At 36.1% G+C, this 27,216-nt stretch overlaps 1 protein-coding gene and 1 long non-coding RNA gene across 2 annotated transcripts in view; both read left to right on the forward strand.

The window, feature by feature from the left end:
• The window catches only part of LOC134791805 (uncharacterized), a 470,284-nt gene that overhangs the window by 159,031 nt on the left and 284,037 nt on the right, over positions 1–27,216 (forward strand). The window lies entirely within an intron of this gene.
• LOC134791678 (uncharacterized) overlaps positions 1–27,216 on the forward strand; it is a 40,195-nt gene that overhangs the window by 844 nt on the left and 12,135 nt on the right. Inside the window, exons 2-3 of the mRNA XM_063762771.1 lie at positions 5,308–5,521; positions 6,545–6,665. Coding sequence (XP_063618841.1) covers positions 5,308–5,521; positions 6,545–6,665 — 335 coding nt within the window. The remainder of the gene's footprint in view (positions 1–5,307; positions 5,522–6,544; positions 6,666–27,216) is intronic.

Consider the following 27,216-nt stretch of genomic DNA (forward strand, 5'->3'; position numbering starts at 1 on the left):
AGTGGTAGGTAGCTAGTAGGTACTAGGTACGTAAGTACCCATATGGATACATAAGCAATAAAATCCAAGCAATAATAGCCAATCTTTTGGCAAGGGGTATATTAACGGGTTCAAGGACACCTTAGCACCAAGTACCTATATAATATATCGACTACCGTAGGCCCAAAGGGCGTAAGGGACAAAATGGCGAAAATGAGTTATGAATGCAGTTGTTCTCAGTTTTTTTTTCTCTATCGAATGGTATATTTAACGTCTCGATAACTTGAAAAAAATGTCCGTTAAGCCCTATGAAAAATCAATGCTTGACCACAATTTTCCAATGCATTTTGCCGTATCTTCCAATTCAAAAAAATGTTGTGAGACATTTTGGCGTAACTCCCAACTTTTTGTATGACACGCCCTTTTGCATCGAAAATTTTATTAAATGTGTGCAAATTTTTTGTCAGTTACGCCTATTTGCAGTAGATTTTTGAGTATTAAATGTACGTTACGCCCACAATTAGTGGATATTATACGAATGTTAAAGAATTCAATGTAAGAGATACGCCAACATATAATGTACAATTTCGAGTTTATAATTGTTGTAGTAATTTCCTTATCATTTTTTTTATTAAGTAGGTACTTGCATTACCTGCTCATGTGCTCATTAATAATTTATTTATAGGGTTTCTAAAGTTTGAAAATTTAAACTAAACTAGTTTTATGAAAATAATAAAACATGATTATATTCAAATGATAATTATGGCGATTAATTAAGGTTAGACTGATAACTTTTAGTTTTGTATGTGACTGGACCATTTGCAATTTGGTTTAGACGTAATATTCATACTTTTTTGTTAACATTAAACCTAGTGATTGCAATCCGGATTATTCGAAGTTCAAAAATCCGGATTTCGGAGCGTTTGAAAATCCGTTTTAAAATTCGGATTTTGAAAAGAAAAAACCGGTTTTTCGGATTTTTTCCCACCAGTACTAATTTGCTCAAAATTAATTCTAATGCGAAATAAAAAGCGGTGCACATGAAGCGGTAACGCGGGAGAGCTATTGCCAGCCGGGCATTGCGCGTCGCGGCGTCGCGCACTCGCTCGCACCTGTATGCTTGCCCCGCGTCCGCTTTTTTTATTGGCGTAGCAGCCCAAGTAACAAAATTTGGTACTATAAAAGTCCTGAGAACGTTTTGGAGCGTGCTAATTAGTGTTCATGATTAGCACTATAATGGTGTTGTAAACGTTTACAAAACCCCAGATAGGCCCTAGTTTTATCACTGATTTATTCTATAAACATTACATAAAGGCTCTCACGGTGATAAATCAGCTCTATGGTTGAAATGTAAAAGTGACGAGAAACGCTCTTTAGTACTAAAATAGTGCTGTCTGCAACGTTTATGTCGCAATTTGGAATTATAAAAGTAACCAATGAAACATGTTTATAGTGCTATTTTGCACCGTAAACGATTACAGTGATCTTTTTTATCATACTTGCGTCGTGGGTGCCTAAAATATTAAATAAGTTCATTCGCCATTGTTTCCTAAAGTGACATTTGTAATATTTGTATTTAGGTAATAAAAAGGATGTACTAAAAAGCATTTGTGGACCGTTACTATGGGGCTGTCCATAAATTACGTCATCGATTTTTGACGACTTTCGACCCCCCCCCCCCCCCCCCTAACATCATCCAAAAATCATGCTTCGAATGACCCCGTTTCCTCCTACGTCATGCTACCATCATCCGATGTCCAGACCCCCCCTCCCCTAATTTGAAATGACGTAATTTATGAATAGCCCCTATGCCGGTACATTGTACAATGTATCGATAGAATCATTATGCTGATTTCAAATTTGACAATGCGCTCTCATAATTTTCATGTTTTAATTAAATTAAAATTAATAAAATCCTCGCTCCAGCCGTACCGCTAATGTGCTATTATGGCAGAAAACAGCAGCCATTTTTTAAGTTACGATTTAAGTTATTTAGCAACGTACCAGGTAACTTTTATGGTACTATATAGCACTATAGAAAAACTTTCATGACTTTTAGAGAACTCTTCTAGCCTTACAGCGATGATAAGAGAGCTTTTAAAATGCTAAAACGTTACGTAATGGTCGTGCAAAGCCCTTTTATAGTGCAGATTGATCCTCTAATAGTGTTTACGATACTGCTAGTCTGCTACAATACTAGTACTATAAAAGTTACTTTGACGCATTATTAGTGCAAAACAGGTACATAAAAGCATCAGTAAAGTCGTCTACAGTATTAAATAGTACCATAATCGCTTTTTGCATATCTATTACAGTGCAGCACTTTAAAGATTCTTTTGTATGATCCTATAAGCGTTCTAAGAGCTAAATTATAGTACTTAAAAGGTCTTTAATCTTATAGAAACAAAACGCTTTGTTAAAAACCTTTATAGTACAAGCAGTCACAATGGTTACCATTATAGGCCTACTATATCACTGTTTGGTGATAAAATGCCTTAGTTATAGAACCTTTTGTTACTTGGGAGTGTACGTATGTATTTTGTTTTTATTATTTTTTAAAGATTTTGTTATTGGCGTAGCAGTGTACGCATTCTGTTTTTTTATTTTTAATAAAAACAACTTAATTTGATTATTTGTTTCACTTTGCCTTTATGCCACATATTCCTTTCTTAAAATCCGGATTGAATCCGAACTTCGGATTTCGGTCAAACCAAAATCCGAAAATCCGGATTTGAAAAATGTTCACGGATTTGCAATCGCTAATTAAACCCTTATTTATAGGATTAACCTTATGAAAGTTATTGTTTATAACGTTTGGATTTAAATCCATAGAAGTACGTAGGCCTGGCCATATGCCTTTTTTGCTACCTACTCTGATAGACCGGGAGATAGTGACACATTTTACTGGGTCATTTGTACCAGTATGGCGGTTCGTCAGGGGTCTAAGCATGTAATGAAGGAAAGAAAATGCTATGACCATAGCGCTGGTACCGGCGGCCCAATCGCGTGGGCGTTAGTCGAACGTGTCGGATAAAATACGAGTGTCGAACGATTTGTACCACAAAAATCCTCGTATTATTCGATAGTCCATAAAAAAGAAGTAGGCGGTAGCGTAATGCCATACTTCTCCGGTGTGACTTACAGCCCGCCATGCTGAGGCGAACACGTTAATTAAAAAAAAACAATTCAACCATTTGTACCAAGCTAATTTTTGCACAGGTGATCATCGTCGAGCAGCCATTCATGGACATCACCATGCCATACTTTTCGGATGGTTCCAAATGCCCGCCATACCGCCGCAAGGAAGTTAATTTTTTTTTTTTGCTAAACGATTTGTACCAGTATTGCATTTAAATTTTTGGAGAGTATTTGATAAAATGTGACCGTTATTATAATTGCCATACTTATAGTAGGGGGATAAAGTGCTGCCATACTTGAAAAACTTATTTAATCGACACGTTTCAAAAATACGACTATGTATACGTAAAATAATTTTTTACAGCATGGCATCATCATATTCTGTTTGTTTGGATACAATTGTACCTAAAAAAATATATTTCAGATTATAACTACGGGGCGGACGACTGTGAGACTTAAGCCAAGACTTAAAACAAAAAACAATTTTTTGACGATTTGTACCAGTATGGCATTTGGATTTTTGGAAATTATATGATGCAATGTGACCATTATTATATTTGCCATACTTCTAATAGGGGGAAAAAGGGGCACCATACTTGAAATAAAAAAAAATATTGTACACATTTGCCACCTCCTACAGGTATGGCATTATGAGATTTCCATTTATGATCACACAGAAAGTGTTGAAAAAAAAATTCAAGATGGTACAAATCGTTTAGCAATAAAAAAAAAATTAACTCCCTTGCGGCGGTATGGCGGGCATTTGGAACCATCCGAAAAGTATGGCATGGTGATGTCCATGAATGGCTGCTCGACGATGATCACCTGTGCAAAAATTAGCTTGGTACAAATGGTTGAATTGTTTTTTTTTAATTAACGTGTTCGCCTCAGTATGGCGGGCTGTAAGTCACACCGGAGAAGTATGGCATTACGCTACCGCCTACTTCTTTTTTATGGACTATCGAATAATACGAGGATTTTTGTGGTACAAATCGTTCGACACTCGTATTTTATCCGACACGTTCGACTAACGCCCACGCGATTGGGCCGCCGGTACCAGCGCTATGGTCATAGCATTTTCTTTCCTTCATTACATGCTTAGACCCCTGACGAACCGCCATACTGGTACAAATGACCCAGTAAAATGTGTCACTATCTCCCGGTCTATGATGTTATGTCATAAATAATGGCATATTCATTAAGTTTTACTGAACGGACATACAAAATGTCAAAACTACTATTGTACCTAATAGTATTATAGTGTGTAAAAGTAAATTTTATGATCAAATTAAGATTACAACCAGATATAACGCATACCTAATACTTTCTATAGTAAAACTAATTGTTATAAATAGTTTTGATATACATAAATAGATATAGATGGTAGGACAGCAGTGATTCTGTTCAAGTAATAATAACAATTAAAAAAAGAAAACATTGGTTTTGTGGCTAATATAACGACCTTTGCCAAGTTTAAGTATCAAAAATAACTAAAATGGGGAAAAAACTTAACAGTGAATACATCACTATAAGTTTAAAAAAAAATAATTGTAAATTATAGTACTTAGAAGTATAACTGCAAGTTGCAAATATTGCAACGAAATTGTAGGATTTACGCCATGAACCATAAAAATGAGGCGTAAGGGGCGCCCTTCTTAAAAACAGTCGTGTTTTTTGGCGTAACGGACATGCTATTTTCGTAAATAAGCATTGTATTATAAATTCAAGCAATCGGTTTAAAAGAGCTCAAAACGTTAAGAATACGCCACATACAGGCATCTGTTTATTCAAACAAGCAAAAAAGTTATGATTTTTTTCTCAAAACAAAACTGTTTTTTGGCTCTCCTGAAAAATCGCGTTATGTCCGTTAAGCCCTTTGAGCCTACGGTAGTCGAATTATACAATATTACAATATGCTGTTATGTGTTTATTTCATTGCCTTTTCCGCCATGATTAATTATTACGCAGAATAATAATTAAGCTTAAAAATATATTCGTGCGATTGTGACTAATCCGAGCAGACGAACTATTGAGTGATGTACAGTCTGTTGCAGAGAAAAGGTATCCTCCCCCCTTCATAGAAGTTTGTATGGAAAGGTGCTAAGCGAATAGTATTGTTGACTGTACGTACTTACCACCTAAAATTAAAATTTACTTGCATTACCTATAAGGGTTATTTATCTATTTTAGAGATGCAATGTCAATGTTACGACTTGGATGAAACTAGTTTCCTCAATCACTTGACGTTTACAAAATTTTGGTTTATCCGCGTCTCGAGTGTAAACAAGAAACGTTTCTGCCTGGTGTTACTTGAAGACGACATTCCATGCGCTTGGACGTTGTCTCTGTTGTTGAAATCTATCTGGAATTGTCGTCCGAAAGATGCCGTTGCGTCGCAATCTGAGTAAGTAATACAAATTGAATTCTACCCATCTTATTCATAAAACTTTACGGGCCTGATTTAGTTAAATTACGTTTTATCCCTTTCTTACAAATACATAAGTCAAAATTACAGATAAATACAAACGATTATAAGGTTTAAACGAGAATAAGGAGGTACATCTTCATCAAGTAGCAGTACAACGACGTATTACCTACTAGCAATGCAGATACTTTGTAGTGTGGTATCGTATATCGTATACCTACTTACTTATATAAAATACTAGCGACCCGTCCCGGCTTCGCAAATTATACGTTTAAACCTTCCTCAAGAATCACTCTATTGATAGGTGAAAATTGCATGAAAATCCGTTCAGTAGTTTTTGAATTTATCGCGAACATACAAACAAACACAAATAGCGGCGGACCACTTTGTTTTATAAGGTGCATGAAATTAATTTTTTTATTGTCATTAAGTCAGGGTATCGTCACAGTCAACCGCGATGTAATGTACGATGTTAAAAACGATTAATAATACGTGGGCCATACTGAAAGTTTCTGGATTCTGATACTTCTACTATATAGACGACTCTATAATAGACGACTGATTTTTTCTAAGTGGCTAGTTCCAGGAATTTTCAGCATGCCCTAAGTATCATGTACTTTTTTTGCATGAATTACTTAATGCGTGCATGAATTAAAGAATAATAAAACATAATTAAATGAGCGTTTCTTTTATTTTGTGCCATTTTTATATATTGTGACCTTTTTTGACACTTTTGTGTTATTTCTACTTAGAATCACGAGCTCTTTCGATCCTAATGGGATAAAAAAATGTCCCAGAGTTTTTTTCCTATTGTGTTACCATTTCCCCATACACTTTGTATGGCGGTAACAAAAAGGAAAGTTTGAAAAATGTATGGAAATTTTAGGACACTTTTTTTCTCCTATGACTAGAAATAACACAAAAGTGGCAAAAAAGGTCACAATATATAAAATGGTAAAAAATAAAAGAAACGCTCAAATGTGGTGTGTTTGTATTTTTCAGAGCCACTGTTTGGACCAGCTATGATCAGACTCCCATGGATCACAACAGAACGGCGACACCTTTAGAGATGCTAGTAGAAGTCATGGAAGCGGATCGTAAATATTTTCGAACCCTGGACTCGGTATCATTCAATTAAATAATTAATAAGCGCACTTAGGCTACGTAGAAATTACATTTACTTATATACTAATACTACCTACAGCACAGGTCATACCCGTACATACTTTTTATACATTTCTTCATTTGATTAGGTACATTTAATGTAAGTAGTCGTATAGAGACATAAGTATATTGATTTTCTATAACTATACATATAAAACTACCTACATAGACAAGAGGCATATAGGCTTTCAAATATAATAATAAAATATTTAAAAAAAAACTAGGTATCCAGACTGAGTTCAGAATTAGCGGAAACGAAATATTGAAGCCTTTCCTAGAGTATATTTGTTATTTATAACTACTCTACCAGGTTTAAAAATAACCCCAACAATTGTCATAGTCCGGACAAATTATACATATAAAACAGAGTTAAATTAAATTAATAAAGATTTAAGGCGAGGTATGCCCGAGGAAAATTTTCAGTTTCTGTCAAATTACCCCATTTCACACACAAGCACACTTCACGCACACTACCTCACTTTACTGGGACAGGTCAGTGACCCATCCTGTTTTTTTTAAGATGCAAATGAGAGTATTTTGAGTTTCGTGTTAACCACTTGCCTCCTTTGAGGAAGAGAAACTCTAAAAAAGTTCCATTGAAAGAAGGAAGAGAAACAATATATTTTATCTTACTCTCCTTGTCTGTGCATGTCACATGTGACGTATTTAAATGTAAATTAACTAAAATCGAATTCATTAGATACGCGTACTAAATAAACCGAATAAATACAGAAGTCGTCAGATGAAAAACGTTATTTAGGTACTACTCTATTCAATAGGGCTTTCGATAAGGCGCAAAATCAATTCAATGACAATTTCATTGAAATCATATGTGTATTCCGATGATGTTATTATTATATAACTTACTTACCTTAGCTTAGCTTCAATCTGTATATATTTAGTTGTAGTACCTAGCTAATAAGAAAATTTTGCATGCTTTTTCAAGTGAAATGTAGGGGAGAGCGGGGACAAACGTAACGGCGGGTGGAAAGGAAAGTAACTATTGCTCTTGTAACGTAGACATTTTCTTAAATTTTAAATTAATATTTTTGGGTTGAATTCCTTTTCTTATTTCGATGATTTTAACAATATCCCAAACTAACTCGATTGGTTGCACTTATTTGCATAATCTGTTGCATTCAGATGCACCTCTTTATGCTTATCTGTTGTCGGGGTTGTCATACGAGTAAAAATAATTAAAACTTGAGATATTTAGGTTGTCACTCCAGGAAAACTTTGTATGATTTAGATATGTTTTTTTAGGTAAGAGTCTCCTCCTAGCTTTCCTGCAGCAAGGTTTCCGTTTAGTCTATTTAATTTAATTTTGATTTAATTTTATTTTGTTAACATGGCTGTTTCCATTTTCCACAAGCCGGAGCTTTTCATTTATTATTTTACCCCCTTTCAAAACAGCCGTGTTACACTCTGTAGGTGTATCTAATAGTCAAAACACCATTCCGCTGCTATTACGTGATAGACAGTGGCGCCCCCTTCACTTGCATTCAGTCGAAACAGGCGCCACGTGCTATTAGGTTGTGTGAGAGGACGCAACGTGATTTTTCGAATCAAAAGTACGTTTTTCGACTTTTAGTTATTTGATGTTTACGTTGTATTAAAATACATTCATCTTCTGAATATTTGCATATCTCCTAGAGTGGCATTGTCCGGCTCCCGGTCTCTACGGTAAGTGGCGGGGAGCCGGGAGACGGACAGACATAACAAGCCGTTGAATGGCGGCGCCTCAGATTTAACGGTGGGTTGAGGTTGAGTGGCGCGGCCATTTTGGAAAAATATACGTCAAGTGGCGGGGCCTCCAGGAGGGTCATCACGAATTTGGCGCGTGTTAGAAATATGACCGTTTCTCAAAAAATATGTATGAATGATATATATTAACTATGTATTATTGAATTCAGCATATAGTGGTTTATTTGATTGTATACCAATGAATTACATTCTATTTTATGTGAATTATGCTGGACTTGATCAAATCTCATATTATTACCATTTTTTTTCTACTTTCATGTATAAAAATACGTATAATTAGGAAATAAAACAATTGACTGTAGAAAAAGCAGTTTATATGACAAAACAATACATTTAATATGATTCACACAGTTCTAACAAACTTTATTTTACGCGGGAATTCGACCGTTAAGGAATACCATCCTTGTTTATTGACGAATGCATCTTGCAAGAGTGAACAAGCAAGGCATAGTTTTAACGGTTTTATTTTAGGCGCGAAATACGATGTCGCACAGAGGCCGGGAGACGGTCTCTGCCACTCACGGGCTTGTTATGACGGAACCGTCTCCCGGTTCGCCGCCAATTAGGGAAGTGTCCGGCTCCCGCCCTCTGCCACGCAGGGGCATATTTAAAAAAATGGCTGCACCATTTCTCCTACCCTTCAACCGGAGGCCCTGCCACCCGCAGGGATATTGATTATTGATTAGATTGATTGCAATTTATTTTCTCGAGCACGTTCCGTTTCAAAGATATCTTTCATGTTTTCAGAAAAATGCGGTCGGGTACAAAAGTAACAAAGCCGTATAGGTACAAAAGTAACATTTACATCCCATAGAATATATACCTATTGAATCTAATATGGTGTCACATGCTTAATGCGTCAATGATGATTTAAACCAGGGCTCTCCAAACCCCGCCCCGCGGGCCAAATCCGGCCCGCGAAGCGTTCCAATCCGGCCCGCCGACAGCGGTCCAATCCAGCCCGCGGGAGCCAGGCTCCAGGTGTTCAGCCCTATCAGTATCAGTTCATCAGCAACCAGATACACCCCCCCCCCCCCCCGGCGCCGACAGTGGCGCGCGCGAAAATGCTGAGGCGCAATATGGCCCTCAGGTAAAAAAGTTTGGAGACCCCTGATTTAAACGATGTATGACATATTTGTGAGTGAAAAAACTCTGGCCCTGAATTATCTGTCAACAATGTCTAAAGAGGACTTAATATTGATTTGTTTTCTTAAAATACTAATGTTTATCTAGTTAAAATGCAAATATTAAAGTGTGTGATCAATAATAATTTACATATGTATTTAATTAGTACTTTTTTGATTTCATATACCTATCATATTATATTAATTACAGCCCACTGTGTCTTGTTACTTTTGACCCACACGTGTTACTTTCTGCACGCCAACGGGGTCATGAGTAACAAAAGACGATTTTTTAGTCACTCTGGTACTTACATACAAAATACACAATTATAAGGTTAATCAAGATGTTAATGTACAGAACATGCAATGAAGTTATATATGACTACATTAATTTCATCAAAATAATAACGGTTAGTCAGAAACTAAGGTCAAAGTACAAAGTGTTGCGTTTCTCCCCGCTCTCCCCTACGCATCCAAAATTACTGTCCACCTATGTTCATCACTACATTTTTGCAAACATATCGTTATCTTTATCAATAAATAAAGTCCTGGCAGGGTGGAAATTTAATTTTGGCGGATTGTTTTTCTCTGCATCTGACTGTACAGCTACGCCAAATTTTTGGTAAACTTACGGTTATATGTTCAGAATCTGAATCTGTGTAGTTATTTAGTACGAAAATACTTAAGATATATGGACATTCCTCTGGTCCTTGAACTACGTCCAAAAGAGAGGTATGGGCACTGTGAATTACATCTCGCTTTGTGTGGTAGGACACAGGCTGTGTCCTACCACATGAACTGGAATGACATCCGCTGTGCTGTGTCACACAGCACAGCGGATGTCATTCCAGATCTAGAGCAGAGCTCAACCTTACAGAAATCTGCAGCCAAATAACACTAGATCCTACTCATAGTATTGTTCCTGCCGGTGAGTATGGTTGTCAGTTATCAACGAGGGTGCGGAGGGTTAGGCACGGCAACGCGCATGTACCTAACACCTCTGGAGTTGCAGGCGTCCATAGGCTACGGAGACTGCTTACCATCAGACGGGCCGGGTGTACTGCCATCTCGCCGAAATATTTTTCGCCTAATTTCACTTCCCAACCAACTTATTGCAGTACTTTTAGTTGGCAAACCAATACTTAGCATATTATTATTTAGCATAATTTTTATTTGAACACAATTTTATTTAGCAGATGTTCATTTTACCATGATTCATTTAGAAAAATAGTTACTAAGCAAATGTTTTATTATACCTAACTATTTATTGTTAAATAACGTTTGCCCAAATTGAAATTTCGCATACTTTTTATTGGATCACAACTATATTTAGCATTTTTTTTATGACCCGTAAAACGAGACTGCTCCCAGAGATAGGTAGGTTAGGGTTTTTTTTTTTTTGACCCTAAAAACGAAACTGCTCCCAGGGATAGGTACGTTATTCACAATATTAGGCGAAAAATAATTTATGCCTATCAATACATTCGACATAACAATAAAAGACTTTGAAACATGACCAACTAAATATTTTGCCATACCATAATATTGTAAATAATCATTTGCGACATGTTATATATGCGAAACATTGGTCTGCCATCTGATAGTTTTGCCAAATTTTACTATGGGAAAAATAGTTTGGGAAGTGATAATTTGCCATACAATTTTCGGCCACATATTAGTAAACCGACGGGCCGTATGCTTGTTTGTCATCGACGAGGTATAAAAAATAAAATTAAATATGCACAGAATATAATTGAACTAGAAACTTTGTTTTATTTTATAGTAAATTTGGATAACAATCGATACATAGACAATCACAGTAAACCAGTCCGCAACGGTATTGGCCTGTAAGCCTCGTAGGCAAGTATATCTCGGCCTTCACGAGCCGCAAAAACTCACTAGGACTGAGGCTAGACCCACAGACCAACCCCTATAGACCGAGCTTATAGGACGACTCGCGGTCACCACCCGTATGGTGTATAGGTCAAATATAAGATTGTTCGCGCGCCGCTCCGATCAGTTGCGCCCAACGTAACGACGCGTAAGCAGTGTGCACGAGTCTAAGAAAATAAATCGTAAACTATTGAATTCATTGGGAAATCATGGGATATTGCAGCGTAAAATGGTGTGGCAAGTCATCTGAGACATCTACTTACGAAACAGATGGAATAACATCCCACAGGAAAGTCAAATTCATTATTTCATTGAATAATGTTTCTTGTCCGCGGGGTTCATTTTATACTGGTCAGTAAGCAGAGGCGAAGTATGTCCTTCCCTTTTCGTCAACTTGAAAATGCAATGCGCTATCCCTTTCCCTTTCGACTAGTGATGTGACGATGATGGTTTTTCAGTTGCGGAAACTTCGTGCTTCGTCATACCGCCCATATAACCATTCCAGTCGCAGAATCACAAAGTGGTAACTAAATGTCAGATGTGTCGTAACAGAGTCCACACAATGTGTCTAGAATTGTTTCGAAACAAAGTGTCGTCGCCGTGTCTACACTTTTCCGTAACAAGGTGTCGACACATTTGTGTGCACTTTGCGTGCGGTTTGCGACTAAATCTGACAGCAAATTTGTGACAGCAAATGTCAATATAAAATACCTCTTGAAAACCAAGGTTTGTCAAACTACTATTAGTGTCTCGTGTGCTCGTAATTCTAGTAAGTCATCATGGGCAATGCAAATGATAATAATCGACCGAAACCATATAAACACCCAACACCCGTCAACCTTTTACAGAAAAGTTTTTAAAGAAATTCAATAAGCTACTTAGGTCAGGCAACGAATGCTCCAAAAGTTGTAGAGAGAAATGCTCGGAACACAATTTTTGACTCCGTAACTCGGTTTGACAAGTTAGGAGGTGAACATATCAAAAGTCCCCGGCCGTAGCCCTTGAGCGGGGGGGAGAGAGGGGGCTTTGAAGGTCCCATTTTCCCGTTTTTCGATTATATATTATCTCGGAAACTATGCATCTCAGCGACATGGCCACTTATACAAAATGAAAGTTAATTTAATTTTGAAATGAAATGAAATGAAATCGTTTATTCACAATGAACATATGGTATTATAAGATCTTAAATTACAAGCATTGCGTCCCATGATACATTCAGTCTAGGCAGACGTGTGAAAACAGTTGTCAGTGATTAGATCACTCTGTCATTTAAAGTTCATTATATTATATTTACAAGATTAATTTTAAATTAGCATCAACTAACAATATTTAAAACATGAAAATACTGAAATGAAAATTAAAATTAAGTACAAAAAAAAAAATACATTAAATAGGATAATTATAAAAGATTTTCAGATGTCAATTTACATTTTAAAACGTATGCAATAAAAATTCGTTTATACTGTAAAAACAATTGTCAATTAATATTTTATACAATGTCTTTTTGAAATCCTTAGTAGGCAATATCTTTATTTCAGCTGGTATTTTATTGAATATATTAATACACATACAATACGCGCTTTTTTTCCTAAGTTCTAACTTGCTAGTAGTTGGTAATGCTAACCTACAGCGTCTATGTGACCGTGTTGTTTCTTTGTCTACTATGAAGGTGAATAGTTCAATATTAAGTTTTACAAAAATGCATATCTCGTAAATATAGAGGCAGGGGAAGGATAGTAGTTTATGCTTAATAAATAATGGTTTACAAGGTTCTAGTCTGTCTACTCCGCAAAGGGTACGGACGCATTTTTTTTGAGCCACAAAAGTGCGGTCGGCGTTAACAGAGTTGCCCCACATAATTACACCATATCGTAGAGTAGACATAACATATCCGTGATAAATTAATAAGGCACTTTTGAACGAAACAGTTCGCTTAATACGCCAAAGAGCAAATATGAACTTGTTCAGTTTGATACAGACCGTGTCTACGTGTTCTTTCCAACTACAATGTGTGTCGAGTTTCATACCAAGAAAGACAGTGCTACTTACTTCTTCGACTTGTTGTAATTTATGTTTAACTACAACTTGGTGAGTTCTAGATTTATAAGATTTAAATACCATAAATTTCGTTTTGTCTACATTAATTTGAAGGTTATTCAATTCTAACCACTCGATGACATCTCGTAGAGCTGTGTTTACCTCATTTTCAAAATTATTTATGTCTGTTCCTTTAATTACTAACGTAGTGTCGTCAGCAAATAATATGCAATTATGTTTTGTCGAATCAGGTAAATCGTTAATATAAGCAAGAAATAAAAGGGGGCCTAAGATACTGCCTTGCGGTACGCCATACTTATTTACTTTATAACACGATTGAAACAAAGAACGCTGATCATTAATGACTTTTGCTATTTCCGTGCATTGCTCTCGATTATTGAGGTAACTTTCAATCCAGGAGTAGGCTGGTCCGCGTATTCCGTATTTTTCTAGTTTTTGGAGGAGGCGTTTATGACAAACCGTGTCAAATGCTTTTGACATGTCGAGAAATAGTACGCCAACAGGAATACCTTGGTCTATGCATTCTGTTATTTGATTGTTGAGTTCGAAACAAGCCAATGTTGTGGATTTATTTTTCCTAAAGCCATTTTGTTCCTGTCTTAGAACGTTGTTTTTTGTTAAGATAATTTGTTACAATTAATGTAATTTGTTACAAGTTTATTCCGTCAATTTTTTCGATATGTTGAATAGTTTTTGAGATATCCGCTCTTGAAAGTTTATTTAGGGCTCTCAATTTTATCTTGATATATCTATATCAGTGAAGGTGCTAGGCCGTGTTTGGTATCGTTTTCGTATAAATCTGGGGTGCTGAATCCATTTAATATATCACATTGACACCATTCCACAAAATAAAAATAAATCTTTTTAGGGTTCCGTACCTCAAAAGGAAAAAACGGAACCCTTATAGGATCACTCGTGCGTCTGTATGTATGTCCGTCTGAATACACAAAATAGTTCTTTACCTATAGATGACAGGAAAACCTATTAGAAATGTGCAGTCAAACGCGAGTCGGACTTAATGTACGGAACCCTTAACGCGAGTCCGACTCGCACTTGGCCGGTTTTTTTGAAACTCTTCTTGACGCTTAACCGCTGAACCGATTTCGTTGAAATTTGGTAAAGAAATAGTTTGCGTCCCGGAACAGGACATAGGATAGATCTTATAACCAAAATCATCTTTTGAAGGTGTGAAAAGTGGCGTAGAAATTTGTACGGGAAATCAATAACCGCTGAACCGATTTATATGAAATTTGGGATGGTCTACATCTTTGATTTAGTTAAAAATGATGAAAAAACATGACTTCAAGCCTAAACTTAAACAGTATTAACTTCAAGAAGTCAATTCTGAATTCCCCCCTACACCTCATTTCACACCTTTAAAGGATGATTTTTGAGATAACTTATTATATCCTGTCTCGGGACTCAAAATATATGTGTACCAAGTTTAAATTAAAACTGTTCAGCAGTTTAAGCGTGAAGAGGAGTTTAAAAGAAAGTATTTTAATAAGTTTATATGTTTTTACTTCGGAATGGTGTCAATGTGATACCTTAACTAAATTTGGTACTGCGAATTTATACGAAAACGATACCAAACATGGCCTCGTAGCTTTACTGTTGTAGAAGTCAAAATAAAATTGAGAGCCCTAAATTCTTATTACTTGGCCAAACTTGTGTAGAAGGAAAAGGTAAAATAAAAGTCTTCGGCAGGAATATAAGACACAAATATATTTTTTTTTTGTGTTACTATTTCATTCATCAAATATAAACATACCTTGATTATACTATTCTAGTGAGATCCTCATAGATAAACAAAAACATTTACTTAAAAAATTACATGGTCGAAATGTCACGGAACTTGTGAGAGTAATATGTGAAAAATAAAAACTTTTATGACAAAAAAAATCTGGACACAATTTAAGAATCACCCAATTGCGTCGAGGAATCATCTGTATTTTTGCTTGTTTCATTACCTCCTCGCTTCTTTTTTGTCCTTTGTATTCTGTAGCAATTTGTTAGATCTGAAAATAAAGATAACTTGCGTCGTCACGGATGTCGATTTATAGGTTTTAGGGAGTGCAGAATTCGAAAACGATGATCATTTTATAATCCAAGATGGCGGCTACGTATTTTGTCATAAAAGTGGAATCCAAAATAGTCATCATTTTCGAAATCTGCGCCCCTAGGGTTTGCACGACGGATCCGAAATGTATGGGAATATCCGCGGATCCGGATCCAGATCCGGATAATTTCATGCATTTCGGATCCGGATTGCAAACCCTATGCGCCCCCTAAAACCTATAAAACGATATCCATGACGACTTTTATGACATAGTGCATTGCCGCCATTTTGAAATTGATAATGTTATCATTTTCGAAATCTGCGCCCCCTAAAACCTATAAAACGACATCCATGACGACTTTTATGACATAGTGCATGGCCGCCATCTTGGAATCCAAAATAGTCATCATTTTCGAAATCTGCGCCCCCTAAAACCTATAAAACGATATCCATGACGACTTTTATGACATAGTGCATGGCCGCCATTTTGGAATCCAAAATGGTTATCATTTTCTAAATCTGCGCCCCCCAAAACCTATAAAACGACACCCATGACGACTTTTATGACATAGTGCATGGCCGCCATTTTGGATTTCAAAATGGTCATCATTTTCTAAATCGGGGCCCCCTAAAACCTATAAAACGACATCCATGACGACTTTTATGACATAGTGCATGGCCGCCATCTTGGAATCCAAAATGGTCATCATTTTCGAAATCTGCGCCCCCTAAAACCTATAAAACGACACCCATGACGACTTTTATGGCATAGTGCATGGCCGCCATTTTGGATTCCAAAATGGTCATCATTTTCAAAATTGGGGCCCCCTAAAACGTATAAAACGACATCCATGACGACTTTTATGACACAGTGCATGGCCGCCATTTCGGATTCCAAAATGGTCATTATTTTCGAAATCGGCACTCCCTAAAACCTATATATCGACACCCATCTCGACTTTTATGACAAAGTGTTTTGCTACCATCTGCATGCAAGACATTTCTATTATTTTTACGTACAAAAATGGCCCCCTGTCAACTTTCAATCGAGATTTAATCGATAATTTATTCGATTAATATTCAGATTAATTCAATTTCAATCTATGTTAGGTCGACTAAACTAATCGCGATTAAAATTTGAGAATTAACTTTTTTTATTCCATTAATTAGTCGAATAAACAGTTAATCGATTAATGCCCATCTCTGACCACGGCATTTTTACACTTTGAGAATATCTGAAAACAAATCAACACAAGGAGCCATTTTGCAAATCCAGTAACATACCAGTAACTTTGTTATTACTTTTGACAGCGCGTGTCATGTGTCAACACAGAGTCGACACAAAGTCGAAACATTGCAACTACTTTGTGACTGCAATATTTAATGATTAAACGAACTTACCATAAGTGAAGTTCTATCATAATTATCCGAGTTGCTTAAACGAATTAATGATTAAACGAACTTACGTTTAATCATTAATTATCCTCTTTGCTTCGTCTTCTAGATTAGAAATAAACACAATGTAGACCTTGAGAGGAATAGTGAAATATCGAATAAAATAAATAAACCAAGTTAATAATAAACAAATAAATTTAATACTTTAACCAAAAACTAATTGTCTGTAAACATTGAATGGTTACCAAAGTATTAACCCAATTAATTATAATACATTAGACATAATAGTTTTGGCAAATGTTGAATTATCGGTCTCTTTACCTGTTATAAAATTTACCAAATATAACTGAAGACCCGCTCCATCCAGCGGTTTTTCTTATTACATCCAAGTTTACTCCCAGACTATGCGCTTTAGAGGTCGCTGCATGTCGCGTACTATGTGCAGTAAACTTTGTGATATCTGTACCGCATTCTCCTAAAGTCAAACGAATCCAACGACTTATCGTTTGTGAAGTTACTGGTTTATGAGGTTTTTTTAGACTCACGAAGAGAGAATCGTGATTGTGACGTAACAATTTGGTTCTATCTATGTAAACAGATAGCGTATTAACCGGACAAATTTCTGGCTTTTCCGGAAATGCCGGTAATATTAACATAGGTTGAGCTGCACCTAGCCTCGAGGTTTTAACGAGATCGGGAATTTTAATAGTGACTTCGTTTATATGAAATTCAACATTACTTAAAAGAATTTTAGCCAATGTCTGAGCTCTGTGAGCAGTTACGAGAGCAAGCAGAGTAACAAGTTTTCTAGTTATCTTGTCCAGATCAAGATTTTGATTGGGGAACCAAGATGCTAGGCTATCTAATACTGTTGAAGTGTTCCATGTTTGATTATATTTAGGTAGAGGCGGGCGCATTCTGTAAACGCCCTTGAAAAACCGTTTAATACGATCATCGTTACCAATATGCGCGCCTAAAAGTAGGGATAGAGCAGATCTGCAGCTGTTTAAAGTACCGTATTGAGCATTAGCTTCATACAGCTGTGTAAGGAAAGTTAATATTTCTGTTACCGAGGAAGTGAATAAATCAACATTATTAGTAGTACAGAAACTGTGCCATTTCTTTAGGCAAGAATCATACTGCTTTATGGAATTATCAGATAGAGATGCAACCATTATACTGATGGATGACGGAGGCGTCCCATGTCTTAGTAGCGACTCCCGGATAAGACTCCGGCAACCAGGGTAAGTCGGCGGTGTACACTGCGATCGCTGGAATTAGATATGATCAAGTCGCTACTAGGTTCAAAATATAGGGGATTCGTGGCAAGTAGTTGCTTAAATAGGGGGAACCACGGCTGAGTTGGCCAAAAGGGGACTACCATTATACCGGTAGCGTTGTCTCTTATGATTTTTCTTATCGTCTTTAAAATCATCGAAAAAGGAGGGAACGCGTAAAAGTAATATTTGTTCCATGGAATGGTGAAGGCGTTTATGGTAAGTGCGTGTGAATCCCTGTACCAGGAAACATATATATGACATTTTTTATTCAGGGAAGTAGCAAAAAGATCTATTTCTGGCATACCGAATTGTTTAACGATAATCTTGAAAGCGGAATTATTTAGTTCCCATTCGATATCCGAGTGAGGACGACGCGATTCCGCGTCGGCCACAGTGTTATCTACCGATTTAATATAAGAGGCGTAAAAACAATAATATTCCGCGCCTCGCACCACTGCCAAAGATCCTTTGCAGCGCGGTGGAGATGAGGAAACTGCACACCGCCCATTCGATTAATATAGGAAATTGCCGTCGTGTTATCGACACGAAGTAAGATTTGACAGTTTGACATGCCTTTAGCAAAAGTTTTTAAGCTATGAAAGGCTGCCATTATTTCTAAATAGTTAATATGGTTGCAACTCTCCTCTACGGACCAAGGGCCACCTACAGTGTCCTCTCCACACGCCGCCCCCCATCCCGAGGTAGAAGCATCACTAAAAATTTCCAAGCAGTAGTCGTCATACTTAATCTTGTTGATAGGTTTATTAATAGCGTGACACCACCAATCAAAGTCTAACTTCAGCGTCTGAGGTATGTTCATATAGCTGTCAAAATTCTCTGGGTCATTGATTAAGCTGAGGTATTTTTGCCTTTCGAATTCTTTAGTGTAAAGCCGGCCATACTCTACTGCAGGACATGCCGAGTTAAGCAGGCCGATTAAACGCGCAAAATCTCTTATTTTGCACCGGCGGACAGTCTTAAAATGATTCAATTCTTTCTTTATTTTATTTATTTTATCATCAGGCAAAGTAACTTGGAAATTTTTGGTGTCTATGATATAACCTAAAAATTTACACCTATTACTAGGTACTAGGTTGCTCTTCTCTTCATTTATAACGAAGCCTATAGATGTTAACAATTGCTTTGTAGCTATAATATTGTCCAAACAAGACTCAAATGTGCTTCCTAATAAGAGAAAGTCATCTAAATATACAGAGGACAGGTAACCACATGCTCTGAGCAATTTGGTGACTGGTTTCATTATCTTGGTAAACACGAAGGGAGCAGTACTAAGGCCAAACGGTAATACATTAAATTCATACAGCTTTAAATTGAATTCGAATCGAAGATATTTTCGTGAGTTATCATGTATACGTATTAAAAAATAAGCATCCTTTAGGTCTAGAGTACTCATGAAACATTTCTCAGAAACCAGTTTTAGAGCAGTTCTTAAGTCTTCGAGTTTGAAATGTTCTGTATCAATGAATTTATTAAAGTTTTTGAGATTAAGGATAAATCTGTGTTTACCGTTTGGCTTTGGAATTAAAAAAATTGTTGACAAATATTGTCCATTGCAAGGTTCACATTCAGAAATAGCGCCAGATTTTAACAAGTCTGCAATTGAATCTGAAATCTGAAGCTTTTCTTTAGTTGAGAAAGTTTTGCCTTTAGGAGCATGAACCTGCACCACGGGACGATGTGTAATTATCTCATACCCCGCTATCCAAGATAAAATAACCGGATCCGAGGTCAGTAATGACCATTGATAGTAGAAACGGGATAGTCTGCCAGTGTGACTCACCGATGTTCCATCTAGCGGCGGCTCGAGTACCTGTGGCGTGACGCTCGATACGATGTTCGCGAGCTGCTCGCATGCTGATTCCTGGAAGAAGCAGGCTCCCTGCTCTTCTGGCTCCCCTGATGCCTGCGATTCAGAGGAGGAGCCTTCCAGTTTAAATTATTTCTTTTAGGTTGGGCTCCTGTGTATTGCTGCGGTGTGTAAGGCTTGTTTTAGGCCCAGAAACTTTATTAGAGGACGTTGGTAATTTCAGATCGGCTCCCGACTTCGAAATGGACTTGGCAGTTTTTAAGGTTTCGGCAAGTTCGGAACCGAATAGCATTTTATCTATGTTAGTTTTTTGTATTTGTTCTTTCATGTCTTTTTTCAGATTATATAAGATAAAGTTTCTTCGTGTGACCGAGTCTTGGTTTTGATTATCAGAGATTAAGCGGCAGGCATCCATTAATAGTTTTATTACTGGTGCGTCTTTGTCTTCTTTGGACATTAAGTTAGTGAGAGCCTCGGCAATACACGATATTGCTCGACCTAGTTGTTTTTGTTTCGACTCAATAGCTTTGTCTCGCTTTATTACTGTATCTGAGACCGCAGCTTTTATTTCTGGATTGAGTTCTGGGGCGTCAATCAAGGGACAGTTGCTAGGAGGTAAGTACCTGTCGTATAGCTCTTTACTAACTTCCTTGGCTAAGCCATTAGTTGCAATGTGCTGTAGTCGCTTTGCTAGATCGTTTTGAATTTCTTTTCCATATTGTTGGATTAATGACGGATCCTCACCTAGGATTTCTAGAAGAGTGTTGTCTAGAATCACGTCTCCTGTCTCCTCAGATAATTCTACAGGTTGCGATGGCGGAGCTATCTGCGTATCCAATAAAGGAGTATCTTCTACGGGAGAGGTGAGGGGTACTGTTTGCTGCACAGATGTTTGTGTAGGAGGTGCCCGTGGTGGTGTCGGCGTGGCGAGTTTTGACGATTGTCCAGGTATGTGTACTGCCGATCTTACGGTTTCAAAATGATTTATATCCTCTTCTGTTACCGAGTAATCATCATCTACTGGCAACGCGTCTGTAAATATATACTTATAAGCTGTTGATCATCTGCATAATTATATGATGATGTACACATTGGCAGAGTTGTAATTACGGCAAAGTGACAACCCCATAGGTTGCCCGCATTGCTCGTATATGTTCACGTCAGAACGTAAAGTGACAGTCCCACAAACTGCCCGCAGTACGAACCATACACGTGGAAAAAGTTAAATTGTAGACATTCATATTAAACTTTATTCAGGTATAGGTGAACCAGGATCTATTGAGGGTGCGCCATGTTACGGAAATTTGTTGGTACTAATTTCTAGCAATGGCAATAACTTTAATAATAGACAACATCTACCCTCTATGATAGTTGTCAATATTGACAATGTAAACATTGCTTTGTCTAGTTTCGTGTGAATTATTATTAGACTGCAATAATCATGCCGAAAGTTTTAGATTTTACAGAGAAAAAGTTGTAAATAGTGTATATAGTTATTTATTGGAAAAAAAACGTGCGGGAGAGAAATTTCTTCCATTAGAAAACATAACGAAATTACCACCTGAATTGACGGGTAAGTTTCAAACTTATGGACAAATGTCACTATAGTCAGGTCGTCACGATTTGGTTGATGTCTTGTAATAATTTGATTTGTGTATTACGTGTATCGCATGCATCGGTATCACACATTGCTAGCGAAGGGCGTGAGGGCGGAATTAAACGACCAAACCTAAAAAAAAGAAAACAAAAAAAGAAAATAGATTTGGATGATTTTGATTTATGTGTCATACGTCGTAAAATTCACGAATGTTATAGCGTAAAAACCGAAGAAATATCCAAACATCAAACTTCGCACTTATTAAAGTTAAGTAGTCGGAATAAAACAAAAATCATCTGCCAATTTCCATTGTCCCCACTATACAAATTGTTGCTATATAAAATTCAAAACGAGCGCCCTCTTGACAATACTCCCAAAGTTCTGGTTTACCTTTATATATATATATTCACGTCAGTAAGCAAAGTGACAGCCCCAAAAACTGCCCGCAGTGCGAACCATACACGTGATAAGTAATGATTTGTCGTGCATATCCATAATTATTGTCCTTAATATGCTGAAAAAGATACTCGTATAAAATGTTAAAGGACTGACCTTCCGTGTCATAATCATGTCGGTGTCGTTTAATATTCTTCTCTAGCTTCTTTATCTTGTGAAGCAAATAATCGTAGTCACGATCTTTATGCTTTCTCTTACCCATTGTATGATAAGTAAGCAATAAAATTTATTTATAGCTGAAAAAAAATGCTGTTTGTTATAGAACGTGTCTACAGGCGTAGCACTGAAAATTGTGAATGATGGAAATGTCAGGTGTCAATACGTTTTAAATTTTTTACTTTTTCTATTCTCTCAAATTCAGTGTTTCAGGTCAAGCATTACGTGAAACTACATTGTGTTTATTTCTAATCTAGAAGACGAAGCAAAGAGGATAATTCTCAGCCTTAAACCATATTTATACATCATAATTAACAAGTTTCGTAGTATGTAAAGCGTTATTTCTGTTATTTAAGTATAGTATACGCATCGAAGTACTAAAAATGCTTCAAATAATATAGTTATTAACACAGGCACTGAGAAGTAAACAATTTCATTTCCGGCTAAACTAAAACAATGTGGTGGCGCGTTGATTATATTACACTTAGTTTATCAAATCACTCGAGCAGTTTAATTCCCCATAATAATTTAAGACCTATTGTAATATAAATGCAAACAATATATAATTACGTCTTGTAATCCGTTTTAGAGATGGCGTATTAATGTCACTTATTTTTATTTAAGTATTTTTCCATCTGACAGTTTCCATTTGACAGGAACAAAATGAACGAATGAACGAATGATTTTGGCATAAAGTAGTCGCAAACCCGAAACAATGTGTGCACACGGCGACCACACTTTATGTCACTTTGTGTCATGTGTCGACCCTTCCCCATTTCTGGTAACTGTGTCGACACGGCGACGACTCTGCGACTGGAATTGTGACCGAAACAGACGGTGTCGACACAAGATGTGTCAACACCGCGTCGTAACGGCGACTGGAAATGGTTGTATGGGCGTATTGTACCATTTTAGACATAATATATAGGAAATATGTTGTGTAAGTTTTTTAGAATCCTCTAGGCCAGCGGAGCAGTTAGGCCGCATGTCACGAGATGGACCTGATGATGAACTTCAAAGAAGTGCGAGGGCACTCGGTGTTGGTTTGTGATAGACATATGTTGTATGGGTTTTTTAGAATCCTCTAGGTGAGCAGTTAGCTCTCATGTCACGAGATGGACCTGATGATGAACTCCAAAGAAGTGCGAGGGAACTCGGTGTTGGTTTGTGATAGACATATGTTGTATGAGTTTTTTAGAATCCTCTAGGTGAGCAGTTAGGTCTCATGTCACGAGATAGACCTGATGATGAACTTCAAAGAAGTGCGAGGGAACTCGGTGTTGGTTTGTGATAGACATATGTTGTATGGGTTTTTTAGAATCCTGTAGGTGAGCAGTTAGGTCTCATGTCTCGAGATGGACCTGATGATGAACTTCAAATAAGTGCGAGAGAACTCGGAGTTGATTTGTAATAGGCATATGTTATTAGTCCATTTGAATATGTTTTCAATACAACCTTCTATGACCTTAATAAAACGGACAAAAGAAAATAATTGTATGAGATTTCGGCGACACTTTTTTCTCGTATCAAAAGAGATTGCGATTCTGAGTGGAAATAATATAAAAATTCTAAACTTTAATATTCATGTTCTGGGTACTTTAAGCAGAAATGCCCTAATATGTTAAGTAAAAATTTCAGGTACATTGTTAAATTACTTAATGAAATATTAAATTAATCAATATAATTATTAAGTAAGTTTACTCTAAGTATACTAAATTGGTAACAATTTTACCACAATACATTTCGGTATCACTGGTAGCAGTACCCACTACCTGTAATGAACATGTCCCATCCCTACGCTTGCACGTGTCAGCGCGCCATGTTTGAAACGACCAATCGCAACGCCGTGAGCACCCCTCCCGCACCTCACAGTTTGGTGATTTGCGTCGGGAACAAAATGGCCAATATTAGGTTTCTAGAGGCGGTGTTCTGTGGGCTAGACCATAGTCGTTTATTTATTCTTGATTTCATGAAGGTTTGCAGAACAGCACGTAACCGCATTATATATCTGGGCGGACCTCACAGCAACAAAATAGGTGTACCGCTTCAAGATTTTCAAGTAGTACACGAAATATTTACATATCGTTCCGTATTAATAGGTAATATTTGAAGATCAAAAGTTCTCTAACATAAATACAAGATCACAAAATTGTCATCACAATCAGTTCATTGACGTTGACGTACAGAAGTCACATGGGTACGTTTTTAAAATTACGCAATATTAGGGAATACCAGCATAATGAAAATTAACTCCAATCAGTAAGTATGAGTCTTCAAACTTTTTCCATTTTAAGCGGGGTTTTAAGGAGCAAATTACTTAAATGATTTTAGAACCGTATTGTTTTAAGATAGTTTACTGCGTTTTTCAGTAATTATCCCCCGTAAACAACAACAAATCAAATTTAAGATGAGACTCGAGCTCTATGTGATGATAATTAATTTACCCTATTTTTTAAATACAATTTGTCTACTTTTTTCGTATACGTATATGATTTAATGTCAAAATAATTGCAAAACCCAACTGTCAGTTTAGTGCGCCCGGGTGGATTTCATCACCAAAAATTTCACCATACAAAAAAATATTTTTTTTAAATGTTTAATTTAACACGATTCTAGCTGGGTAAAGTAATAGGGGGCTGTATTTTGAGGATATTTATGGTATTTATACAATCATTTGTGGCTTATATTTGAAGTTATTGCTTTCGGAAAATAAAAACGCAAGATGGTGATGACAATCATGGTATGGTAATGACTCTTTTATAGACGGTAATGACACTGCATGTACGGTAATGACGATTTGGGAACTAATTTATATATGTATTCAAAACGTATTAAAAAAACAAAAACTTTTTTTTCTTGTAAGGCTTTAGAACTTTAATAAACATTACAAATAACATGTTTTTGAACATAAGACTAGCTACATAAATTATTTTTAGAAAATTATAAAAAATACATTTTATTCATATAAATAAATATATAATAAGTATTTTTATTGTATAATTTTAAATAATTTATATTCCGAAATAGGCAATTTATGTATTCATTTATTTTTTTGGGTTTTTTCAATGTTAAATCATATTAACAATATTGTACTCTTATTATCAGTTTAAACCCGCATCTTCTTTTATCTACTGCATAACTTGGTATTTATATCATATTATAAAATTGCTGGCTTACCAGTGAGCTTAATTTTTATGATATATTACTTTTTTTTTGATAATTTGATTCATTGCATAAGTTTGTATTTTTGTTGTTTTATAAATTAACTTTAAAAATAGCTATAATGATTTAAATCCATATATATATTATTTAATAGCTAAACATTAATATATAATCAGTGTTTTATAAGTTGCAAGACCCCTACTTGTAATGCATGTCATAAGTTACAAAATGTTAGGTATTGGGTCCGGTGACTACCCAATGGTATAATTATTAATTGCTGTAATTATATACACCAATTAATATAATATTATCAAAAAACATAAGGCCATTACGATAGTGAGCCAGTACCGTAGCCTATGGTCGCTTAAAACTTAATATATGTTGCTTGTTTAAATACTTTGTTTTAACACGACTAACATGCAATTACAGACTCTAAGTTGCACGATTTACATTATTAGATAATAAAAAATAAACATTTGTATGTTCTAAGTTCTAAGTGACCTAAATTTTGCCTACTTCAGTCAAAATGTTATTTAAAACTAACCATCCTCTAGTGTGAAAAAAATAGTCATATCTTCTTCTACATTTATTCTACATTTATAAGGTAGACATTATATAGTGTTAGAAGACATAGAGAACGTTTTTCAAACATACAGCTTAATTTCATAATGAATTATAGCAAAATAACTAGAAAAGTTTCTGAGAACCGTCATCACCATACACATGAAATCATCACCGGTCGTCATTTTTTCCCGGTGATGATGGGTATGGTGTTGACGATTTGAGAGTTTCTTGTTTTTATTTCTAGAATACGAATAATAGTAGTTAATGTCTATGCTACACAATAAACTTCATGTAGTTTGCCATTCATTTCAATAATTATTTCTAATATATCATTTGTAACTTTTTTAAACCAAAGCATAACGGTGATGATGCTCTGTCGTGACAAACTACGTTTTACAAATTTGTTCGTAATATTTCTCACAATTCAATGATGTGACTTTATAGTGAAATCATTTTTGGCATTCTATATTAAAGTGAAAAATAGGGCAAGGACCTTTAGCGGTATTTCGTTGTTCATACACGAAGATAAGCTCACATTGACATTACCATGACGGTGTTGACGAATATTCGTGACAAAATTTTAAATATTTTTAAATGTACTTTCTCGGTGAAGGAATTATTGCATATTTTTTCATGTGTTAAACAACAACATGGAAAAGATATAAGTAAAAGAAAAATCGCAATCGTACGATAGGTATGCTATAATTTTCACTGCAAACAAAAAGGTTCAGATTTTTCCGGTAGACGGTGATGATTTTAGACACATAAAACATTTTATATAAAAAAAACTATTAAGTTATTGGAGATGGTAATTGAAGGAACATTAAGATAATAGTTCTTAAAAACATATAAAAAAGTTGCAACTCGCACAACCTACTAGTTTTTTTTATAAAGACCGAACCATAAGTTTTCGCAGGATTTTGAAATCCACCCGCCCCGCGATAAGACCGCCTTCGTTCAAGCCCAGCGGGCATCTGATCAAAGAAGTTGCGTGCACGGGACCGCTGATATCATGTTTTTGAACTTATTTATTTAATGTTAAATTAAAAAAAAAGTAATCGCGGAATTCGCTCAAGCATAAAATTGCGCGTTATTAGAAGCAGTTTTCATATTTTTATCTTTTGTGCACAAATTGTTACGAATGTTTAAAGTCCGTTTTAGACCTATGTTCGTG

Source organism: Cydia splendana, chromosome 6 (genome assembly GCF_910591565.1).
Source record: "Cydia splendana chromosome 6, ilCydSple1.2, whole genome shotgun sequence".
In the NCBI taxonomy this organism is placed as follows: Eukaryota; Metazoa; Arthropoda; class Insecta; order Lepidoptera; family Tortricidae; genus Cydia; species Cydia splendana.